Raw genomic sequence first — 23,292 nt, 5'->3', positions numbered from 1 at the left:
AGGCAGTCATCAGCAATAGGAGCACTTAGGCAGAGTAATTTTTCCTTCGCTCGTAGTGATGGTGGAGATCATTCTAATGGTCCATTCCCTTTTATTTTTTTTTTCTTTTGAGGTTGATGGTACAAACAGGGAATGTTTCAGTTTGCTGTGATTGTTTGTTTGTTTAAAAAAAAAAAAAAAAAAAAAGAAAACAGCGTGTAGAGGCAAAATGCTAAGCTGGAGAGATGATGTGAATGAAAGTACTGTCTTGTGGCTGGCCTATGCTGCAATCAAGGTCATCATGAAAGTAGCAGAACTACTGAGGCAGGAAGAGAAAGGAGAGGTGTGCCCACAAACCTATTACCAAATTTTGGAGGATAGAGGAGATGCCAGCTTTTATTTGGATACTTCTGCCTTTTGCTCTCCCACTTCATCATCCACCTGCCCCTGTGCAAAAGTCGCACTTGATACTCCTTAGCCAGGTGAGGCTGGGAATGTCACTTGAGAACAGATATTTCCAATCTTCTCTTCAGTTTAGAGTGTGTTTAAATTGCAAAACTTTGAATGTTGTTTAAGGTTGCTTATTTCTAAAATAAATGTTTATGCTTGTATCATGTTATCTTACATAATTTTTAAACTATATTTAGGCCGTTTTTAACTAACTTGAGTGTGTCAAAGATAGTAAGTCCAAGTGAATATTGTGAAAATTGGCAGCTGTGGAGATGAGAGAGTGCCTGATAATGCTCCCACTATAGGGTAGGCTTACCCCTTACTTCACATGGGAAAGTAATCCAGAGAGAGAGATCAGGGAACACCAGTCTTTTGATTCTGCTATTTGTGGAACTTCTTGTTTATTCTTAGAAATCCTTTGAGAGTACTTTTGTAAACTGAGCACCAACTTTGTACAGAAGTGTCTAGATGATTTGTGACAAGTGGTGTATGACTTTGCTTGGTTAAATGTGTCTGATTGCTGCATGTTCTGATTCTCTTAGTAAAACTGGTATTTTTTTTATTTCCCTCTCTCCCAAGATTTCTTTTGACCTAGCAGAGTATACTGCTGATGTTGATGGAGTTGGCACTTTACGGCTCCTAGATGCTATTAAGACCTGTGGCCTTATCAATTCTGTGAAGTTCTACCAAGCCTCCACCAGTGAACTTTTTGGAAAAGTGCAAGAAATCCCGCAGAAGGAGACCACCCCTTTTTACCCAAGATCTCCTTATGGTAAGGCTTGCTGATGCGTGTGTGTCAGTAGTGTCTGTATGTCTGTTCTCTCTTCTCATGTCTCAGGGCTGATGTCATTTGGGTGTGAGATTAGAATGACGATAGAGCAAAAGTGACTAGACATGTTGAGAGGCATACCTTTATGAATTACTATATTAAAAGTATTTGCTGCCATTGCCCGGGGGTTGGAAATTACCATCTCACTTCTCAAGACTGTGTTCATTCAGATCAGAATTAGAGAGCTCTTTTAGAGAGGAGGGGGAGGGTTGGCTCTTCCTTCACTAAGAATTGTAAGATAGCACTGGAGTGATAAGGTTTCATACTTTTTGTTGCTCAAATGAAAAACTCCCAAGAGCTCATTTCTTCCTTCATGACCTCGCATTAAATTTGAAACACTTATTTAAGCATTGTGCATGGAAGACTTTGGTGATAAAGTTTCAAATCAATTTGAGTGTTAAGACAGCAGATTTTTGCTTTTATTCCTCTAAAGTCATTTTTTTTTTTATTAGCAGAGGTCACCACAGTGGCATATTTCACACGCTCTGGCTGCATTAATTGTATTGTAAAAGAAATATTGCTATGCTTGAGTGTGTGTAAGAAAACAAGTGAGAGAGTGCCCTAACCCTTCCTGGTCTATCCTGGGGCTGTGCAAAAAAGGAGTATTTTCTCGTTCAGCTGCTGTTTATTGGCCTGGATATTTTTTCCCTATGAAATGTGACACATCTAGGGAATGAACTGAATTCTAATTGAATTGTTGAAATGTGGCCATCACCCTGCATGCAACAGAGATGTGTGTGTGTGTCCAAGCAGTGCACAAGTGGAACGGTTATGTGTAACATCTTCTCCAATTATTTTTGTAGGTGCAGCAAAACTGTATGCCTATTGGATTGTGGTGAACTTCAGAGAGGCCTACAATCTCTTTGCTGTGAATGGCATTCTCTTCAATCATGAAAGTCCCAGGAGAGGTTAGAAAATCCATGTTAAACTGTTCCTAAGTTTGTGCATATCTGATAGGAAAAACGGTACAGTGAATCCAGAAGTTTTTTTTAAATCTCCAAAATGCTGTGGTGAGGTTGTTTGACTTGAGGTAGTCTGTGCACTGTGTTTAATGTAGCCCTTCTGGCAGTCTGCTATATGCCAGTTTTCACTCTCAATCATCACATTCCATTTTGTAACCCTCCAACTCTGAAAGGAGTGATTTTGTGTATCAGTGCTCTCAATAGACTGCAAAAATATCATAGCATCTCTGCATTTTCTTCCCTTCCTGATAGTAACTTATGGCTAGAATGTTAAAATGATATATTAAAAAGGCAGGTTTTAAAATCGTTCAGGTGAGCAACTGCATAACAAATGCAATTTCAAGTGTGACTTGTAGTCAAAAATTTTATTTGCATATAAATGTCAATGTAAGAAGCAGAAATAATAGTCCCTCTAAATTTCATAAGACTAGTGAGTACAGCCTGGTATATTTTGGAAACTTGTGGACTATGACACATGCCTTCTGTCACGATGGCTTTCAATGTATGGCTTTAAAATGCTTTTCTGTTTAATCCTTAATAGCAAGGCAGTTTAAGTTCCACTTAATCATGCTTTTTCCTCTTGCACTACTTTAGGAACAATTAATAATGGTAGTTAGTTTGAGCAAAAGTCCAGAGTTGATTAAAAGTCTCTTACACAGTGACAGCTTTCCTCTGCCCTTAAAATACTGTGACATAGAAAACACTCTAAAATTAAACTTTAAATTGACACACAGAACTGGATTCTCAGAGAGAAGCCTTTTATTGTGGTCTGTTGCTAAATGAAATATAAATTCAAATTTTACAGGAATGCAATTATGTAAATTATAGCCTAGTACAAAACATAATCATTTTACTCATACTTACAAATATAAAATAGACCATAATTGCAACTGTTTAAAAAAAAAAATAGAGGAAAAAAGTCAATATGATTTAAATAGGGATTTCTTTGCGAGTCACAGCTGTAAAATCTTACAGTACACTGAGTAGGCAGTGTTTCCAGGACATGATGCATCAAGTCCATGGTGGCAGAAATTGGTGGAGTGCTTCATGCCAGAGCAGTTGACACTACAAGTTCAAAATTAAAAGAGAATCAAATTCACTAACCTGTTTCATTTAGGAGCCCTAATACTTTGCTTTCTTTTAAGCATTCCACTGCAGTATAGTCTTGGTGCACTATATAAGGTGATGTGCAAATTGCTTTGCATTATAATGTTGAAATTAAAACCACCTGACCAACATAAAGCATGAAGGAAAATGCAATTACACAAACAACCCTGGCATGGTACTGAAGGAACTGGGGCTGCTTAGTCTGGGTAAGAGGAGGTTGAGGGGAGACCTTATTGCTCTCTTCAAATACCCAAGAGGTGATTGCAGTGAAAGCAGGGTTGGTCTCTTCTCACTGGTGACAGCATGAGGGGAAATGGCCTCAAGTTGCACCAGGGGAGGTTTAAGTTGGATATCAGGGAAAACTTCTTTACAGAAAGGGTTGTTAAGCACTGGAACAGGCTGCCCAGAAAAGTGGTGAATCACCATCTCTGAACGTGTTTAAAAACCATTTGGATGTGTTGCTCAGGAACCTGATATAGCAGAGGGCTGTTAGAGTTAGGGTAGTGAGGTCAGGTTGCAGTTGGACTTTTTGATGATCTTTAAGGTCTTTTCCAACCTGAGCAGTTCTATAATTCTGTGATTTCTAGTAATGCTAAACAACTGCTGGATAAAAAGTTACAGAAACACATTTATGATTTTTGCTGTTTTTTTCTCTGCAGGCTTGTGCCTTTTTGAAATATAAAAACTTCACTGCTTGTTGCTGTTTTGATCCCTCTGACATTCATTCCAGCTTTGATACTGCTAAAATGGAGCTTCCAATGAGAAGTCTCAACACATTTAATGTCCCTGTGGAGAATGAAGTCTGTGCTTTGAAGTCCCAGGCTGTTCTTCTAGTTGTGTGTTTGTGATTCTAGTAAAATTTAAGCCACTTCTGCCATGAACAGGAATCTTGTCTTAGAAGTAGTTCTGGTTGGCTCCATTAGCTTTAGCAGGAGCGCAGGCAATGAAAGTAACAGTAAACACAGCCCACCATCATTTCCTTAGTGTTTTTATGTGAGAATATCTTAAAATTTTTCAGAGAAGAAAATAGAAGCGAAAGAGTTTTGAGGTTGTTTTTTTTTAATTGGCATTCACCACTTTTGGTTTTGAAGGCTATAAACGTGCTCTGTGAGGCGAAGGGGGTGTAATAGGAATTATCTATCTCAATACAGAGATGGTAATATGGTGAAAATGTATAGCTAGTGGTGGTGGCTATGTTGAAAAATACTGTTTAGTAGCTGAGAATTTGCTATATCAAAAAGTGCTGTTGTGCTCTTTGTATCTGTTGTAGTTTCCATGGAAATGAATGGAAGGCATTACTTTTGAAGTGATGTATATTTTGTTTCATATTTCATACCATTTTTGTTGAAGGCATTTTCTCCTTGGGATGGTATGAGGCAAATTTAGGCAGAAACATGTTATTTCAGAATACTGATTCTTTTCTTTAGTCTTCCCAATTTTGTTTTGGGAAGGAGCTCTAGTGGTAGTTAACATCATGTATGCTACGTAGTAATAAACAAGTCCGCACAGAGTTTGTTAAGGGTGGAGAGTGCTTAAGTCTAATATAAGAGGCTTCTTATTTACTGAAATTAGGAATACTTGAGAAAAGTGCTGGCTTTGAGAAGCTTGTTTGATTTTTTTTACTTTTGTCTTGTTCTTTCACTCTGTAACAAAAATAGAGTAACAGGAGTAGATTTTAAGATGTGACACTCTTAAGCTCACTGTGTGGGCTGATCTTTTGCATAGTGACAGCCACAGTGACTTTATAGAAAAAAATAAAAAATAAAAAGCACCAATAAGTTCCAGGTTGCTTGACCCTCTGTCTGCACCTTTCATCTTAATTTGGGAATAGCAGTATAGCAGTATAGCATTATCAAAATGCACCAATGAGTCCCTGCTCAGGAATTGCATGCATGTGTAACAACAGAGAACATTATCTAAAATCTCATGTGAAGTAGAACAAGTGGCTGTGTAGTATTTTCCTTTTTATTTTTTTTCTTTAGGAAATGAGAGGCAGTAGGTATAACAACAAATAGTCACTTTTTGACTGGTACATGTTCTTCAGCTCACACAAATCAGTATGGTTGTGTTGAAGTGAACTGGGCCGTGTTGATTTATACTGGCTGAGCATAGTATTTCACGTGATGGCTTGGTAATGTGAGGTAAGCATAATTCCCCTGTGCTGAGAAAAGACTGGTTACAGCAATAAGCCTTGCTAAAGCTGGTTTTCTCTCTTACTTTTATCACTCGTATACCAGGTATGGCTCAAGTGATTCCTGATTTATGGCATGCCAAAGGAGAATGGCCTTTTCTATTTCTGAGGCTTATTTATTGTCTAAACATGACGTCATCTGAAAAGCAAAATGCTCTTTACAGTGCAAGTAAGCTACAAGATGGTATATGTTTCCAAAACTAAACATACAAGAGATAACCTAAAAAGTCTTTGCAGATAAAGCAGGGAGATGTACGTTAGAATGAATCTGAATGGTCTCTCCACAGTAATCTTGTGCAACTGCCATAACAGAGTGGTTTTTCTATCACGTTTCAGAGTGCTAATTCCAAAGTTGTGACTTTCCAGGCTCCAGGGGGTGATGTACAGAGAGCTGGACACATAGTATTGTAGGGTTGCTTTTTTGTTCTTCTTTTTTTTCTTTAATAACATTGTGGAATACCAAATGGGGAAGCTTGTGATCAGCGAGTTTCTGTTGGTGGTTGAATGTGGCTTCCAGTGTTACCAGTGTAGAAATGTCTGCCCTATAGCAATATTGAAAAGGTATTTCAGTTCAGTGAGATGACGGTTTTGACAGCGAAAGAGTGAGGCAATTAGCAAGTCTAGTTTTCTGGAAAGCTGGGGCATGATCCAACTCTTCTTTATACCATTGGAAAGATTCCTATTCTTTTGTTGGGCTGTGGATCTCACTGATGCCATTTTTTATGAGTAAGAAAGCTAACTACCTGTTGACAGTGTCATTTGTTTCTTCCCAGACAAGCCCTTACTTTTTCTGCTCCTCAGTTCTCTGTATAGTTTTCTCAGGTTTACAAGATGTGCCTTTGGATGTCTGAGATAACTCTCCGATTTGGTTAACCACTTCATTGCTTGCCTCATCTGATCGTTATCTGCCAAGATGTACAAACATGTACAGCATGTTTCCTGACACAATGCAACACAAGTTTTGTTTTCTTTTTGCTGGATTTTTTTTTTTTTTTTCTGTAAGTACTAAATACTTTGCCTCCACACATGACATAATTGTGTAGATCATTGTGTAGGAAATTTTTGTTTGTCTGATACCAGCTCTGGTAAAGCAGTTGTCATCAGACCCTTACTGTATACCCAGAGGGAAAGGATGCAACCGCTCATTTCTATGATCACTTTCAGCCAGAAAGGAAATGGCTAGGTGTTAGATTGCAGGCTGAAGGTTGTCAAAGTACATGTAGAAAGATTAAAATGAAAAGAAATCATGATTTGAAGAGAATGGGGAGTGTTCTTTGCCTTTATTGTGCAACTGGATTGCAGTTTTGCTAGGAGGGAGTGCGGTAAGGAGTTCTACCGCTTGCTGCAAATATACTTGGGTGTCTTGAATTTTTTTGTTGTTACCTGTTTTTTTTTCTCTTTTTAACAAGTTTTCAGTCTCCTTTTTGCCTCTATTTAACAGAGAGGGCAGTAGCAGATGGTGACATCTGCTACCAACTTTCACAAGAAATCCCTACAATCCCTGCAGTAACAGCTGCTCTTCTGCATCTCCTATAAAAAGATGTGCCCAACATCTGTCAGATTTCCGTTTGTCATTTTTTCATTGAGGAAACTAATTGCTGGTGTCCTTACAAATGTTCTGTGCAAGAGGGGCTTAGGCAACCTAGCACCACTGAAAATATGAAGGACTTCTGCTGGTCCTTTATTTGTAAGTTTAGGCCAGTGAAAGATGCAAACGTGTAAAATTTTCAACGCAGACTTATTTATCTTTATTTATTTAATTTAGTCTAAAACTTTCCAACCCACAAGCACATTTGAATAGCAGAAGTCAGTGGAGTGTTGCTTCTCTCTCTCTGATTCCTTGCTAGAGGAGAAGAATGCAGGCTGGCTAGTATTATCAAGGAACGTCTGCTTAGCATATTGAAAACTTGATGGCAAGGTACCATGGCCAATGTAAAAGCAATTATTCAGACAGTTGTGTGCTGCGCATCAGCCAAGATCATTTCATGCTTTTTAGTCTGCATGTTTCAACAGAGAAAGCATGCAGTGTCCTGAAGACATGCATTCTTACTGGCTTTTTCTCCCTGCTGTGAGACTGATCCTGCTAAGTGATCCATGCAGGTGTTCCCTTATCAACACTTGCAGTCAAACTTCAGTGGGGATAAATATGGGCCTTAGAGTCTGTCTGTGTGTACACGTGAATTTGCAGTAGTATTGTCCATAATAAGAGAAGACTTCCGGGTAGTAACTCTGCTATTTTAGCTAGGTATGTGTGTTTTCCTTTGAAAAATAGGTGACGTTACAAAGTGAGTGAATTCAGTTAATTCTTCTGATGTCGACATGGTGCTGTCTATCTAGATACTACAGATCAGAGCATGTCACAGTATGCAGATTTTTGAGTCTTTCTGATTTTTGTGTTGCTAATAAATCATCTTAGTCATGAATTCTGGTAAAAATTCATACATGAGGGCAAAGAAATGATGCCAAAAGATGAGTGGGCTTCCCTCTGTGAGCTTAGGTGTTTTGAAAGCTGTGCCAGACTTCTGATACAGGAACTGAAAGCTGTGAATGTTTCTGCGTGTGCTTGCCTTTGGACATCCATGTAGTAGTTCAGGTCAGTGCCGTGGAACTTGTCCCAAATGGAAACTAAACACTCATGTATATGAACTGAATTATGTTATATTTATACATTTTTCTCAAGTGAGTCGCTGTTAAAAGAAGATTCTGTGTTGAGCAGTCTAATTATTGAAATCTTTTTGATTCAGTTTTGGAAACAATGGTTTGTGGAAATCTTTCTGATTTCTTAATTTTTTTTTTTTCCCTTTCCACTATTGGAGAACCTTTGGTTCTATGCTTCCTTATCTGATGTACTTTCCTGGGGTCTATTACCACTTTATCTAAATAGTTCTGAATATAGCACTCACAAAGACTAAGTAATTTCTTGCCTGTGGGTTTAACTTCTTGGAACAGCTGCATTTGCAACCTAAATCTCTCCTTGAGCAAATTATTATCTTATCAGATGCATCTTCTTGTCATTAAATCATGTGTTCCCTTGTGGCTTATTCTGTGTTAGGAAGAAAGTAGATTACACTTTTTGCTGTTTCCCATGATTGATATAATTTTTTTGTGTAATCTCAGAAAAAAAGAAAAAAAAAAAAGCAGAGCATCCACCCAATTTACAAAATATTGAAACTACTAAATCTAGAAAACCTTGCAATGTAATTCTTAATATTGCTCATGTTATATGATCTGATGTCAGCGTTAGTTTCTTGAACTGAGCGTTTGAAGACTTGCCTTCATCTTATGAAATACAAACTGACCTCTAGAATACAATGTTATGGAAGATCTGGAAGTCAGCAGTGGGGAATGGAGGGGTCAGAGCATGTACCTCATCTTTAGTGGCTTCACTAATGCACAGACTTGTAGCAAGATTTTTGAAACTATATGAATTACAAAGTTATTTCTCTTTTTTTTTCTTTACCTTTGTTAAAGTTATTAGGCAAAAATGCCCAATAATGAAGGAAAAGGTCATCTGGTTATTCCTCAGCAAAACCTTCAGGATTCATTAAAAACAAATACAAAATGAGCACATAAATGGGAACTACACTGTAGTCAGATGTTGAGTCTGATGGCATTCATCATCTAATGGGTTTTTATGGTAGTATCATAGGAAGGTAAACTACATTATCTGAGTGCAGCGAGCAGGTTAGGGCCAACCTTTGAATCTTGAGCAAAACCAATCTAGAGACCATACTAGGCACTTCAGTTTGTAAATGCTCCTTTCCTCTGCTGTCTTTAGTTGTATAAATTAGATGTAAATTATTGCATACATTTGTCATTAAAAATCAGGCCAGTAATTGCTAATTCTGACATGTTTTACAGCAGGAATGTTACTTCCTATTCTCAAGTTTTTAAATTGATTTTGATGAGGTGTGTCGTTGGGAGCATAGTAGGTAACAGAAGCCTTCTGATGTTTGATTGGAGAAGAGGCTAGACTAGTGCCAGGAGCGTTATCTGTTGTCAGGCTCTACTGCAGTAGTCACTGAGGTACCATGGATAAAAACTCTGTCCTCTGTGAGGTCTAAAACTAAGCAGTGTAATTCTCCTTTTCTGAATAGCAGGAAGGTGTGCAGCTTTGTGTCCTGGGCTATAAAACTTTTCTGTTACACAGCATTTTCTAGGTAATAGTGTGAATCACCTCAGCCCAAGGAAGGTCAGGTTTTATTACTTAATCTAAATTAGTTTAATCTCTTCAGCTGTTTTCCTCCTAAACCTGCTCCACTATCAATCAATCAATACAATTCAATCCTGAATACATCTGTTGTGAAAGAAGCTAGAAACTAAAGTCACTTAGAGTTGGTGAGAATCAAATACTTGTCATGCATCTGGGGTAGAAGGTGGCTACTGTGAATTATTCTATTAACAAGTAAAATGGGCATCTAAAACAAATAATACAGATTTTTCTTTAAATATTTTTGAGTTTCACATAAAATTGTACTGCACATCACTACAATTTGTATCACTAGCAAAATTAGTAATAAGATATTTTTGGCTCCACAAACCATGTAACATTTAACAAAAATTTAGAACAAGACTGGTGTAGCAATGACTCAGGCTGTAAACTTGAAAGCTTCATTTCATCTAATAACAGCTATAGGCAAATGCTGCCTTTGCTGCTTGGTTCTGTAATTGCATGTGCTGGTATTGCTAAAAGACTGGCAGTGGTTTTTGTCATGCTGGTGAATCCAAGACCTATTGACAAAATAGGGTCAAAAAACTAAACAACGAATAACAGGTCATTATTAAATTTTTACTTGTGCCCCTTAATGATATCATGATCATAAATTGTACTTATAAAAATAAGCTCTTTGTTTTGAAATCATGGGATTATGCAATTCTGAGTATGAGTTCATTAGTGTGCAGCAGTTATTGCACAACTTTGGTCTACTTGCAAGTGAGGCATCTGCTGTCACTTTGGTTCTGCAGGTTCCTTGTGGGTTTGGTGGGGTGACATCATCTGGTTTACCTTCACATTTATAGACAGTGATAACCAGGCATCAACACTCCTGGAGGAACAGAGTCATCAGGGAATGTTAATTCATTCTTTCCAAAATTATGTGTGAGTATGCGAACGATGCGTGCAAATGGTTGCCTGTACATGAAAATCTGATTAAATAATTAGTGTGTAATAATTAGTAAAATTTGCAGAAAAGCCAGAACAAATAAAAGAAAACAAAAAGAATTAGGCTGTGTGTATTGTTAAGAGAGATAACGTACATGAAGGTTCACTCAAACTTAAGTGGCTTAATATTTAATACAGAAATCTTAGCATTGAAGGAAAAAAAAAATCTGAGTTTTAACACATTTTAAAGCGTGCTTTTCCTCTAAAATAAGAAGGGAAAACATTAGGACACTAGCATCAGCTTGGATACCTGTTTATTTAATCTTTGTTCTTGAAGTGAAGATGGCATAATTTGGGGTTTGTAAGTTTTCTCTAACTGCAGCTTTTTTATGATTTATGTTTCTGTCTTGACTAGTACTTAGTGCGTTTTTCCCTCAACATCTTTCGACATCTGTGGCTCTCAAAAGAATTTAGGGTAGAGTTTCCCCATCCAACCAATTTATGAAACAATCCCTTATAAGAAAATCTGAAACATTATTCCAGGAGGCTATGCAAATTTAATTTAATCATAAAATTATGAACCTGAAGTTACTCTGAATAAGAACTCTAAAAAATATAAGGCTTGGAGGGATACTAACGAGCTATTTAGCATTACTTTTAAGAATTTGCAGAACCGTTCTTCACTTATTTTATATATTTAGCAAGTAAATTTTCTAAGTAACTGTTGTTTTCTTTCACATCTATTGTATACATTTACTGTAGAATTATTATGATCACAGAGAGTGGCATCTCCATTGCAATCTCATGACTTTGGATTTCACTTTTTCCACATCTGCACTATTGTTATGAAAACAGTTTTGAGACACAGGATTTAACATCACTTGCCACAATTAAATTTTTAGATCAGATGTATATTTCGTTAGCATCTGTGTGAGCTTTCCTGTAATATACTTTTGTTTCAACTTAAAACTTTCATGAACATCTGCTAATTTATCTGGATTTTTTTTTTTTTTACATACAAGAGTAGGCTTTTGTCATTTGATGGTGTGTCATTTTATTTAGCTTGCTGCTTCAAAGTAATCCAGGTTAAAATAACTGTTTGATTTCCAAATGTGCTTCCCTCAAGAATCCTCAGTTTCTGTTTCTTGACAGCGTTTGAACCAGGCTCCTGTAACTACACTATTCCTCTGTGAAACTGCCACATCTCCTTCTTTCCACAACATCTTCACCTTCTTCTTTTTCTTTTTTTTTCTTCTCCTTATTCCCTACTTTAAGTGGATTAAGGCAAATACCTCTTAATATTCTGTAACCTATCCGGAAAGAAGTGCTTATGCAGCCACATGATACAGTAAGTTCTTTTTGAATGTTTTTGCCTTTTACTACAGAGAATGTTGTAGCCACAGTCCTTAAGACACTTACCTTGATCCTTATGGGCTCTGACTCTTAAGTCTCATTCTATTGTTATTAAATAGAAGGCTATTACCGGTAAGTGAATAAGAGCTCAATCACACTGGTCAAATTTTCAAACCTGCTTTTTAATGACAGTGAGAGCATTCAGATTTTTCAAAGCACTAGGGCATGTATATTGAAAGGTTGGGCACTTTATAGAATTCTTTAAAGGGAGAAACATAACATTAAGAAATATTGTTGAGAGGACACGATAATTCTATGCTTCTAAAAGGAGAGCAAGTCAACTGTAATGATGTCTGCGGTGCTTACCTGGAAATATTTGCTTACCCTTCTTTTCCTTTTACTCTAAAATAATGTTTGTGGGAAGAACTGCTATGCTGAATATATTTTATCATATGAGAAAGGGAACTTCCTCTGGCAATTTTATTGTAAACAATAATTCTGAGTCAGTAATCAGAAAGTATGTAGATTGCTCTGAAAGTAATGCCTCTTATTTATTTCTATGGAAAATGCAAGAGATTTTTACAAGATGTTTTTTTCTGCTTTGTTTTCAACATAAGTCATGGTATGATTCTATCAGTACAAGGGAAAATGGTTTTAAGTTGAAGGAGGGAAGATGTAGGTTGGATATCAGGGGGAGGTTCTTCACAGAGAGCGGTGAGGTGCTGGAACAGGCTGCCCAGAGAGGTTGTGGATGCCCCATCCCTGGAGGTGTTCAAGGCCAGGTTGGATGGGGCCCTGGGCAGCCTGGTCTGGTATTGAATGGGGAGGTTGGTGGCCCTGTGTGTGGCAGGGGGGTTGGAGATGCATGATCTTTCTATGATTCTATCAGATACAAAGAGCACAGTAACACCATTTGTTAGAGGAAATTCTCAGTTACAAAACACAAATCTTTCAACAGTCACCACCATTAGCTCTGCATTTTCACCAGTAATGAGCAAGAGTTTGCATGCTGCGCTCGTAAAATCTGCACGGCCATCTTTCACTTTGCTGTCACCACTGCTGAAAAGCACCGCCTGCCGCCTCACTGTGCTCACAACCACTGTTTGGTCTTCATCAACGTTCAGCAAGCGTTGATGAATGACAGTGGGTGCTGTTTTTTTCTGCATGGAAGAATTCAGTGACACACCTTTGCTTCATATGCACTTCTGTGTCAGACACCATTCTGTCAGACCGCCCCTCTGCTGCCCTCTGTCACACGGCAACACAGATGGTAATGGAATACTGGTGGGAAGGTTCAACCTCTACTGCCATACCACCAACATCTGCCTCTGATGGTGGTGGGCTTACATCATAAATTAGGAAGCGTTACTTTCGGAGCAGCCCCCATATTTTCTGTTTTGTTTGGCTCTGAATTAGATTCTGCAAAGGCTTCACATGGCAGATCAGATTAAATTCTCATTTTAGAAAAAATAAATTGATTTTATATTTTGGTTCTGTTTGAGGAAAAAAAGAAACAAGCAGCCTTTTTATACTTTGGAACCACTTAGCTACCTTGTGCACTTCACTCTGCCTGGGTAAGCTGCTTTATTGGGCTGTAGCATACCTCCTGGCTGACATGCAATGCAATAGTACAGTGCTGCAGTGTTTGGCTAACAAGTAGAATCAGGGAACGTATTGATAGAAGGAGAAAGATCTTACTAGGATTAAAACGTGAAAATAATCTGTATTGGTTTGGTATGAGGTTGAAGTAGTTTGGAGAGAGCTTGTGTCTGTATCTGAATCCACGTGACAACATGCCTATGAGAAGATCAGGGAAATGTGGGTATTTACCAAGAAAAAAAGAGGAAAGGGGGGCAACATAAAAATCTGAAACTTGAACCTGCATTTTTATAACCTTGTCATCATATAAGCTGGGTAAAGAGAATACTTTGTGATGAATAAAATACTGTTTACTAAATTCCATTGAAACTCTTGAGAATAACTTAAGAATTTAACTTCATTCTTAGTAAGCTGATATGCCTATAGTGCTGGCTACTTTATATCCCTCAGCAAATATTTTGGTCGTGTTTAAGTTTATTGTTTCTGCATAATAGCTCACAATTTGATTGTTTTTTCTTGTTCAGTGACTTGGGTTGTGTTCTTTCTTTTCATTGGTGGGTGAGATATTAGGGGACGTGAGCGGTTTATTTAACAGCCTATTCTGGGCTATGCTGAAGCTTGGCTAAGAATTCGGTTTTTTTCTGATGTGTTCTGGTTTAAACATTTTAAAAGAAACAAATGAGTCAAGGATTAAAGTTTTAATATAATTTAATCCATATGTACTTACAAGGTGTGGATGAAATTGATTGGTGTTATTTGATAATCAACAGTTCAGCTTCATTAGGAATCTGCGCAGTTGTGACACTCAGCAGCTCAGGAGATTATGTTGTAGAGAGCTTATACAGCACCCTTTTCCCAAATATTGCCAGGGTCACTGCCAGTGCTGTGCATGGGCATGGGAAGAACAAGCAAGAGTGTGTTACAAGTGTGAACAGGCAACTTGAAGTGGCTGGGAGAAGGTGGATGAGAAATGATTGCTCTCTCTCATCGTTTCATGTGCTGGTCCCCAGTTCTCATCTTGCCAAATTACAGACTCAAAGCAAACAAAGGATTTGGCTTTATGGTTTGTTTGTGATGGGAGCAGTTTGTTACAACAGGATTTTGCAGATGTCAAAAAGATCCAAAAAGCAACGAAAGAAATTTCTGAAAATGCATCAAAAGCCATGCAGACTCAAATCTCTGAAACCAAAAAGAGAATACCAGTAAAGGTATTCTGCAGAGCAGAGGGGATTTTGCACATGTGTTTCTTTCCAAAGAATTAATTCTATGTTGCCAGTTTTTGAAGCAGCTTGTCAGACTACATGGACTTCTATCAAATGGCTGAAGCTGTTCTTGCTGTTTGTGCACACAACTTTAGGAAAACAGAAATAGTCTGTTGCTGAGCAGGAAAGCCTTTTCTTTCTCTCTTCAAGAGAAGACTTCATGAGAAGGTCTCCACTAGGTCCGCTCACTATTCCTTTAGGTTTCTTCCATAGGAGACTGTGGTTAAATCTATTGTTATTTGCCTGAAGCATGTGACTGAAAGCAGCTATACAGCTGCTTCAATTTGAATGTAAATTAGCTGTGGAAAAGATGAGGGATCTCTCTCAGATGAAATAACACGTGTGTTCAAGAAAGTCATAAATAGAACTGAATTTTATTTTAGTGTATCCATCTTGTATCATAACAATTGCCCAAGTGTTTACTCACAGGTGCAAAATACTTAGAGAGTCTCCTTAATCTACAATTATTGTTGCCCTTTCGTCTTGACCTCTGTTGAAGTGTTTTATAAACAATTTAAAGAATAAATGAAGTATTAGAAACAGTTATTATAGAGGAGGCAAAGTTATTTGCTTTCCTTGAGTGAAGGGATATAATTTATAAAGGGCTGATTATACTAATCTGTTTTCTGGGTAGCCTGCAAGTTTACTTTACCATGGCAAGGGAGAATAACAGAGAAATTGTGTCATGGGAGCCAAGTAAGATATTGTAGCGGTAGGAAATCCATTTGCCTTGTTGTACAGCCATTTGTCTTGACCGTCATTTCTGTCAAATGATCATTTGAATCAAAAGTATTAAAGAGATTTTCTTCGTTTGCAGTAATGAGAACAACAGAGACTTCTGTGCTGCAGGACATTCTTGCTGGGTCTTTCCTTCTTTAACATGGCTACTTGCCAGCCTGTGTTATTATTAAAAGTTGCTTCATTTAGTACGTTTTATGAAATGGCTCTGCCTGGCTGCTTCTTTGTCACTGAGACTATGAGTCAAGACAGAGAACAGGAGCAGAGCCTAGAAAAGAAGCAGTTTAAGCTGAGAATATTAATGGGAAGCTTTTTGCTTCGAGTGTTTTCTTTTCAAGGTATGTGTTCACAAAGAAAGAAAAATACTGCAAAAAGCAAATTTGATCTCTTTGCCTTACCAGTTTAAGTGAATGGCTTCTGCCTTGCCTTTTACTTACAAAGCTTAGCACCAGCAAAACTCCTTTACAACCCACAAGGGTTAGAGAGGTGCAGAGCCTACTAACACGAGGTTGAAGTGGAGATGTTTTGATTCCAGCCTTGAGAGAGAAAGGCCCTTTCTAGGAGGAAACAGCTTAAGGATTTCAGATGTTCCCTCTGTAAGTCTGCAAGCCCTTCTCACCTCGGCTTTGCACTTCTGTCAAGCAGGGATGAAATGAGACTTACAAGTCCAGGAATCATCAAAACAACAGAGTCTGTTGGCTCCAACACAGCTGGAGCTGGGAAAGTGATGTCTGTTCCTCTTCTCTTATGTGGCTTTTTCTTTTTCTTTTCCGATCTCCCTGTGAGGCAGACAGAGTGGAGGCAGTAGAGCAGCAGGGAAGAAGAAGAGGGTGACAGCGGCTGTCTATTACAAGTCAGAGGACAATTTGGTAGTATCCCTTTGCAATTAGAGGAACATTCATCAACCATAACATCTGCCAACCATAGCTCTGCAGCCACAAGAGGAGTTTGTCTTACTGAAGTACTTTTGACTGTTTTCCCAAGCAGATGTGAGACAATGCACCCTCCTTTCCAAGATCAGTATTTGAGTAAGGAGGGCAGTACTTGAATGGGGCAGGACATTGTTGTAGGCACATATATAATTACATCTCCATTTCTAGTGCTGCTGTCAGGAGCAGAGGGGATGGAGGAAGATACCTTAATAACACACGGTTGGTGTCAGCATTATTTGATTCCACCTCCTTTGGTAATTGTAATTCCTACAATAACTTTCCTGCAGTTGCTCTTAGAAATGTTCCATAGCAGTTATGAAACAACTTATAAAATATTCCCTAGCTTTGGCAGTCATCATTTTAAAATAGTAAATTCTATGGATGAGGTACTTAATCAGTGAGAGGGCTAAGGCCTGTGTCCAGAAGAATGTGGTCAGGGGAAGTCAGAGTTTTTGAGAGCTGATTCTTTGCCTGCTTCATTCAGAGCCCATGAAGGTGCTCTGGGGAACAAATGTGGATTTTGCTCTGGCTCAGGGGAGGTCCCTTGTCATGAAATGACATATGAGGGTTATGCATCTAAGTACCAAACTCTCACACTTCCATACTGAGCAGCATTTCACAGCCTGGAGATAAACAGGCTAAAATAACAGTTGTATTTTCTCTCTGTCTCTGCTTGCTGGGCTGCTAAATCGCCTTTGTCTATTCCTACCTGAGTCATCTTCCAGGTCTATCTGATCTGTAAATCAGGTATGGTACTTTCCATCAGATATCACTTTTACTTGAAATACTCAGCACTGCATTCTTTAAAAATTATCGCAAATAATTGCCAAAAGGTGGCAGCTACATTATCCCAACAAATGCACATTATGAATGGTCTCCTTTTTAAGCCTAGAATTCCTTTAAACATGCCTGTTGGGTTTTGAGTACCTGCAGTTAAATGGTGTTGCTTTTGGCAGGGCTTGGTGAGCAAATGAGGCATAATCTCTCTGATCTCAGTAGTCTGGTCAGCCAGCCATGACATTCTCAGTGTCTTTTCTTTCTACACCCTGTCTGAACAGAGCCATAGCCCAGGCAGCTCTCAGTGGGGTTGCCAAAGATTACGGTGTGCAGTGAAGCAGCAGATGGTAGGACAGTGGAAAATATGCAGTCCCAATCCCTGAGTTCATGTCGGGTTCAGGGTTAAATTTCAGTGATTTCCATCCCTATTCCTTGGGGCGCTCTGAACTGCCCTTTGGGAGGCCAGCTCCTCAGCGTGCACTTGGGAGTCATATGAAATTCTGTTTTATACAGTTTTGAAACCGGGTTCTAGACCGCAGCTGGAAATTTAAGAAGGTTGTGCTTTGGCCACAGAAGTTAGGTTTCCTCACCATCCAGAGACATAAGCGATGAGGTCAATATGAACACATCCTGAAAACTACAGAGAGGGAAGAACATTGCAAACTTGATTAGCTCAAAAATTGTGTAATGAGTGAATGAAGGGTGCCTCCAGAGAACTAATTCATGCTCGTGCCTTTGTAATCTGATAGAGCAAACACTCCCCTCCGCCTGCCCCCAAGTCCCTTCTTCCTTATTCCTTGCACAAAATGAATTGTGCTTGCCTGAATGACTGCATGTGTGATAATTGCGAAGCAGAGTGGGATTGTTGAAAGGATTTCTTTGACAACAGATATACTCAGTGCTCCATCCATGGAATATGCTCTTCAATCTGTGCACTAAGAATGACTATTTTGACTTATTCAGGATGCTTCTCTCTGATTCTTTCACAAGTGTCAAGATACTTAGCTTTGTTACTTAGCTTTGTGAAGTTCCCGTAAATTATTTTTCTTTAATCCAGTGATTAACTAAGAACCTACTGAATTGGTGAGTAGCTTTTCTGAATTGGCCAAAGAAGCTCAAGTATAAATCCTTTTTTCCATAGCAGCATTAATTAAACTGAACAGTGAATCCATCTTTTTCTATGGTTCTTTACCTTTGCTGAGCTTCAGATTTTGTTAGAACTTCTGCCTCATTCCTCTCAAGGTTTTGCTCCCAGATCAAATCAATCCTCTGCATAGGGAGCAGTCTTACTTGGGGGAAAAAATACAACATCTAATTAATCTAGAGATATGTAATGAAACTGTATCACTGTGCATTCAGTAATAACACTGGCATGGGGAGCCCCAACTTCAATGCTAGAATCTACAGCTTTCTTCCTGAACGAGCACAGAGCGTGTGTATGTGCATGTGTGAGTTTCAGAGACCATGCACAGCTACCTATGTGGATGCTAAAGCTATGTGAAAGGTCCCACTATTAATACAAAGCCAGGAAATTCAGAATTGGGCTAACTTTCTGTCCTGGTTTCACCCCATTGTGCTTAAGTATTGTAAGCATCTCAGAACAGCAGGTGATCTGACTGCCTCTTCTGTTCCTAGAGGAAGTCTAAACTGACTTAAATGGGAAATATCACAAAAACAGGATAACAATGAATTTTGAGAAACTACAAAGGAAGAAGTGTTCTTAAAATACTGATATTAAAACAGTAGTGAACGTGAAAAGTTGAGCTGTGCGGAATGGACATTTTGTTTAGATGTTCTTTTTTGCCATTTAATTACTTTCCAAATGTTTTGTACAGTTCATTTCTGCTTTGCTTCAGAGTTTCGTGTGAAAGTGTTGGTAGTAATTGGACATACTTATGGTAGAATGTGTAACCTTGGATTCTTCTTTGTAAACTTAAGAAATCTAACTTCAGTGAGACTGCAGCAATTCATCTTAGTAGAAAACTGGCTGTCTGTATATGTAGCTGCATATTTATCTTTATTTAATTCAAGTATTAATTACACTAAACAAACATTATTCCCACTTGGAAAGAATGCAAGTATGGGATTCAGTTTCAGTGACAATGTCAGAAAAAGAGAATGTTCATTGAAATGCATGTATGTTTTATACAACTGCTATAATTTTACTGGATTCCTGTGTTCAAGGGATTTTTTTTCTCAGTAAATACAGTGTCTATTTATTCACCACACTGCCTTTTTCACTTTAAAATGAAAATGAGCTTCATTCCCGGCATTTGTCCCAGAGGGGGTTTGCTTGCAACCAGCAGCTTTTATGCAACCTCCTGTGGGAGAGCTGCCCCCCTGCCTAGCCACGTTTTCAGAGCAGGGTTGGGTGTGGAAGCACCCTTGCTTAACTCCATGGTCCCCCGAGAGTGATTGTGGCCTGCTCTGACATAAGGACGTAACTTTTTATGGCACGTTAAGGCAACTGGCAGCAGCTACAGCTAGGTGAAATAATGTTTTTATTGGCTCTCTGAATACAGGAGGTCAACACAGCTTGGCCAAACATGCCCAAGTTTTTCGGGGACAGAAGGGCCGTGCTGTCTTTGTTGGCTTTCACTCTTCCCGATATCTCATCAACTTGTCTCTGCACTTCCTTTTCACTCTCACCCTGTTAGGTTTGCAGGTTTTCTTTAAGGTTTTGGGTGTTCTTTCTGCATAATTACTTTGAAGTGCATTTCAAGGAGATTTGTTGTTAAAATACTGCTTTTGAAGGTTGTCATTTTGGTTTTATCCAAGACCATGACTTCTCGTGTTGTCCTGCTCTGTTCTCAGCACCCTACTTGTTCCTGTGTAGAAACAGAGCTGAGGAAATTGAGACAGCTGGGGCAGATAGAGTGAGCTGAAAGCACCGAGAGCCTTTCTGGTATTGCTAGTAGCACATGAGATTGACTGCACTCTGCCTATCACATCTTGAAGAGTATTTTGGATTCATGTGCCAGAGCCATCTGTTCACTTGTTGAGTCTGTTTTGAGGCTGAAAGCTTATCTGTAGTTGGAGCAACAACTCATCCTCATAATGGCAATGGCAGACAATCAGTTGATTTATAGAGGGAATTCTTGGGATCATCAGCAATGTGAGAGATGTACTTCTCATAGCACCCAAGCTGAGAATCCAATTACTCATAACACAGAAGATGGAAGGAAATGTAGTGCCTTGCATTGTATGTGCCCTGTTCTAGTACTAGAAAAAACTGTGCTTCCTGTATTTGCAGAAGCCAAGATTTCTCTTTCTCCTCCTCTCCAGCTCTCCCTAGTCCCTTGTTACTCCTTAGTGAGCTCTTTGCCTCTAGATCCTTCCAACTCTCCAGTGATAAGAGTTCAAGCATTTCAGGGCCCTGTCTTGGCTGCTCCAGGACTCCTGGAGCAAAGGGTGGTTTATGACAACTGAGATGCATTTACTAAATAATGTACTAAGGGCTTCCCATGAGGTGCCTTGAAGATTAGCACTGTCACAAAGCTGTTCAGAAGAAAGCTCTTAAGAAAGAAAGAAAGGTTGAACAATTGAGCTCAAAAAGGAAGTACATGGATTTAGGAACACCTTGATTTTGTGTAAGAAAGAAGATATATAAGTACTGACTCAGCAAAGTTGTAAGCCACTGTGACTGGTTTTAAGGCTAGCTCTTATTACACTCTCTTTTGTCTTTAGTAGAAGTGCATGAAAGATGAAATTAAATGAAATTACACATTTTACACTCAAAAATTTGCACATTAAAAATTGGCACTAATGAGGTTGTATAGAAGGACACAGAAGACCTGTGCAAAGTCTTGATCATACAGTGACCTACCACAAACTAATGTCCTAGCCACCTGGAGAGACTGAGGGACCAACCAGGCAGAGTCCCTCAAAGGTCAGAAGGTCTGAGAAACTCTATTAGTCAGTCATGTGTCACCAGGTAAGATGAAAAGCCTTGCTTGCTTGTTCTCAAGGGAGTGTTAGAGTGAAGGCTGAATGTCTCAGCTTGAGCCATCAAACAGCACTTTTCTTGAGATGCTACTAGTTGCTGGGGCACAGACGTCCAAACTTCTCTAGTTATTTAACAAGCTGAGTTAGAGTCCGCTTTTGTGCTCATTGCCTTAGACTGCATGATATTTCTACTTTGTACAAATGCCAGATTTTTCTTTTGATTGCAAGCATTTCTTGCTATTGCAGCCCTAGACCAGCAAAGCATATGCTTAACTCCAATTGTTTACGCATACCTAAACAGTATAAAGAGGCTGTGCTGATGGGCAAGCACATTTGTGCTAACCCACAGCTCATGCATGCAAGAACTCATCTAACTGCAGCATCTTATATTAATGCTTTAATTCAAAAATATCTCATGCACAATTTAAAAAATACATCTTAAGTGAGTGTTGAACAAATCAGAGTGGCTAAATACTTTTGCTTTTGTTTCAAAAAACAGGGTGTAGGAACTGTGTTTAAGAAATCAAAGGGAATAGTTTGGAGCAAAAGGTTAAGTTTTCTGTAAGCGAAACGCTGCTCTGTTTATGTAAGTGCATTAAGAGCATAAACTTGGGAACAGGAATAACACTTTTACATATTGTTTTCAGTATTAATGTTTGGTTTTTCCTTTATAAGAATCTTTGATGCCTCACCTTTTCCTGTTCAGTGTACAGTTCCTGAAGGGAAAATATTTTAATTTAAGAAAAATTATATAGAGGAAATATACTAAAATAACAGTTCTGTGTCCAGCTATTATTGCAGGTTTGTCGGCATGTCCTTTTAACAAGACCATCAGATAGATCCAGTGTGTGTATTTAGTCCTGAATAAGATCATTTTTAATGTGAAATCTAATAGCAGCAGTCTATCAGTCTTAACAGATTGACTGCTAATTAAATGTTTGTGGGTTTGTTGTTGCAGCGACATGAGAGAACTGCTGCTGTATATTCATTGAAATCATCCTGTCATTGTTCTGTACAGAGGTGGAAATGTGTATCTATTTGTATGCAAAACAGATATGAGAGATTTTAAAGCTGTGCTGACAAATCCCAGTGTGGATGTTTAGCTGCACTAAATCACTGAGGAATGTAGATTGCTGTGGTGAGACCTAGTGGCAAACAGTACTTCTGATTCCCAGTTTTCATGACCATTGGTACATCTGATGCCCCATTTCCATGCCTCTCTGTTACAGTGCTGCTAGTTGTCCCTTCAGGTAGGCTTCATGCTATCTTTCTTCCCCCCAGGAAAAAGGAAAGTCGTCTTTCTACATTCCCTCCCTATTTCTGTACTTTGTCATTCGTCACAAAGTAAGTGTCTCCCACTCTCACTTTCCCCTCCAATTAGGAAAACTGTTGATTTCAGTTGCCTCTGTGCCAAGTTCACATGAACTGCTGTTGCGCTCATCAATCCAAATGTCTTCAGTATGCTCTTGTGTTGGAAGAACAGGGTGTACGCCATGCCATTATTTTGTCACCCTCCTGCTGCTGATTCATCTGACCTGTGCATGTTTACCTATCTGCTTCAATCTCCTATAAGCATGCTAAAAAAAAAATAAAAAAGTGCACTTGCCATTGTGAAAGGGCTTCTAGTTGAAAAAGGATGATGCAAATGGGAAATAGGGCCAAACAGATTTTTTTTCCTTAAATGAGCATACTTTGTTTTTGGCATTGGAAAGTTAAAATTGTCTATCGAAATGTTATTAAAGTGGATGTCTTTGTTATTTAATTTGAATGAGTACCATTTTATTGAAGTAACACATTTTAATGGAATACTAAATTGGAATCCTTTGATAAGGAGGAAGAATTTTCTCTCATGTTACTGTACAGTTGCTTTCAATTTGCGATCTGTTAATTTTATTGTTACGTGATTAATTCCTGGGGGACAGATAAAAAATACCTTGTAGAAAGAGGCCTATTGATAATTAAATTATAAGTAAATATAAGATAAGTAAATTATTCTTACCTATTCAGAGATCCACATGTTTATTGGAAGATAGTTAGCATTACATAAACTGAAAATGTGTCAGATAC

At 38.5% G+C, this 23,292-nt stretch overlaps 1 protein-coding gene across 2 annotated transcripts in view; it reads left to right on the top strand.

Annotated features, from left to right (window-relative positions):
* Positions 1-23,292, top strand: part of GMDS (GDP-mannose 4,6-dehydratase) — a 388,807-nt gene that overhangs the window by 139,278 nt on the left and 226,237 nt on the right. For both annotated transcript variants that reach the window (XM_042869259.1, XM_042869258.1), the window contains exons 5-6: positions 1,009-1,201; positions 2,062-2,166. In XM_042869259.1, the coding sequence (XP_042725193.1) occupies positions 1,009-1,201; positions 2,062-2,166 (298 nt within the window). The remainder of the gene's footprint in view (positions 1-1,008; positions 1,202-2,061; positions 2,167-23,292) is intronic.

The sequence above is a fragment of the Lagopus leucura genome, unplaced genomic scaffold, assembly GCF_019238085.1.
Source record: "Lagopus leucura isolate 7727_CA_CO unplaced genomic scaffold, USGS_WTPT01 Super-Scaffold_100002, whole genome shotgun sequence".
Lineage (NCBI taxonomy): Eukaryota > Metazoa > Chordata > Aves > Galliformes > Phasianidae > Lagopus > Lagopus leucura.
Note: the sequence above shows the minus strand (reverse complement) of the source record. Positions and strands in the feature narration are given on the sequence as shown.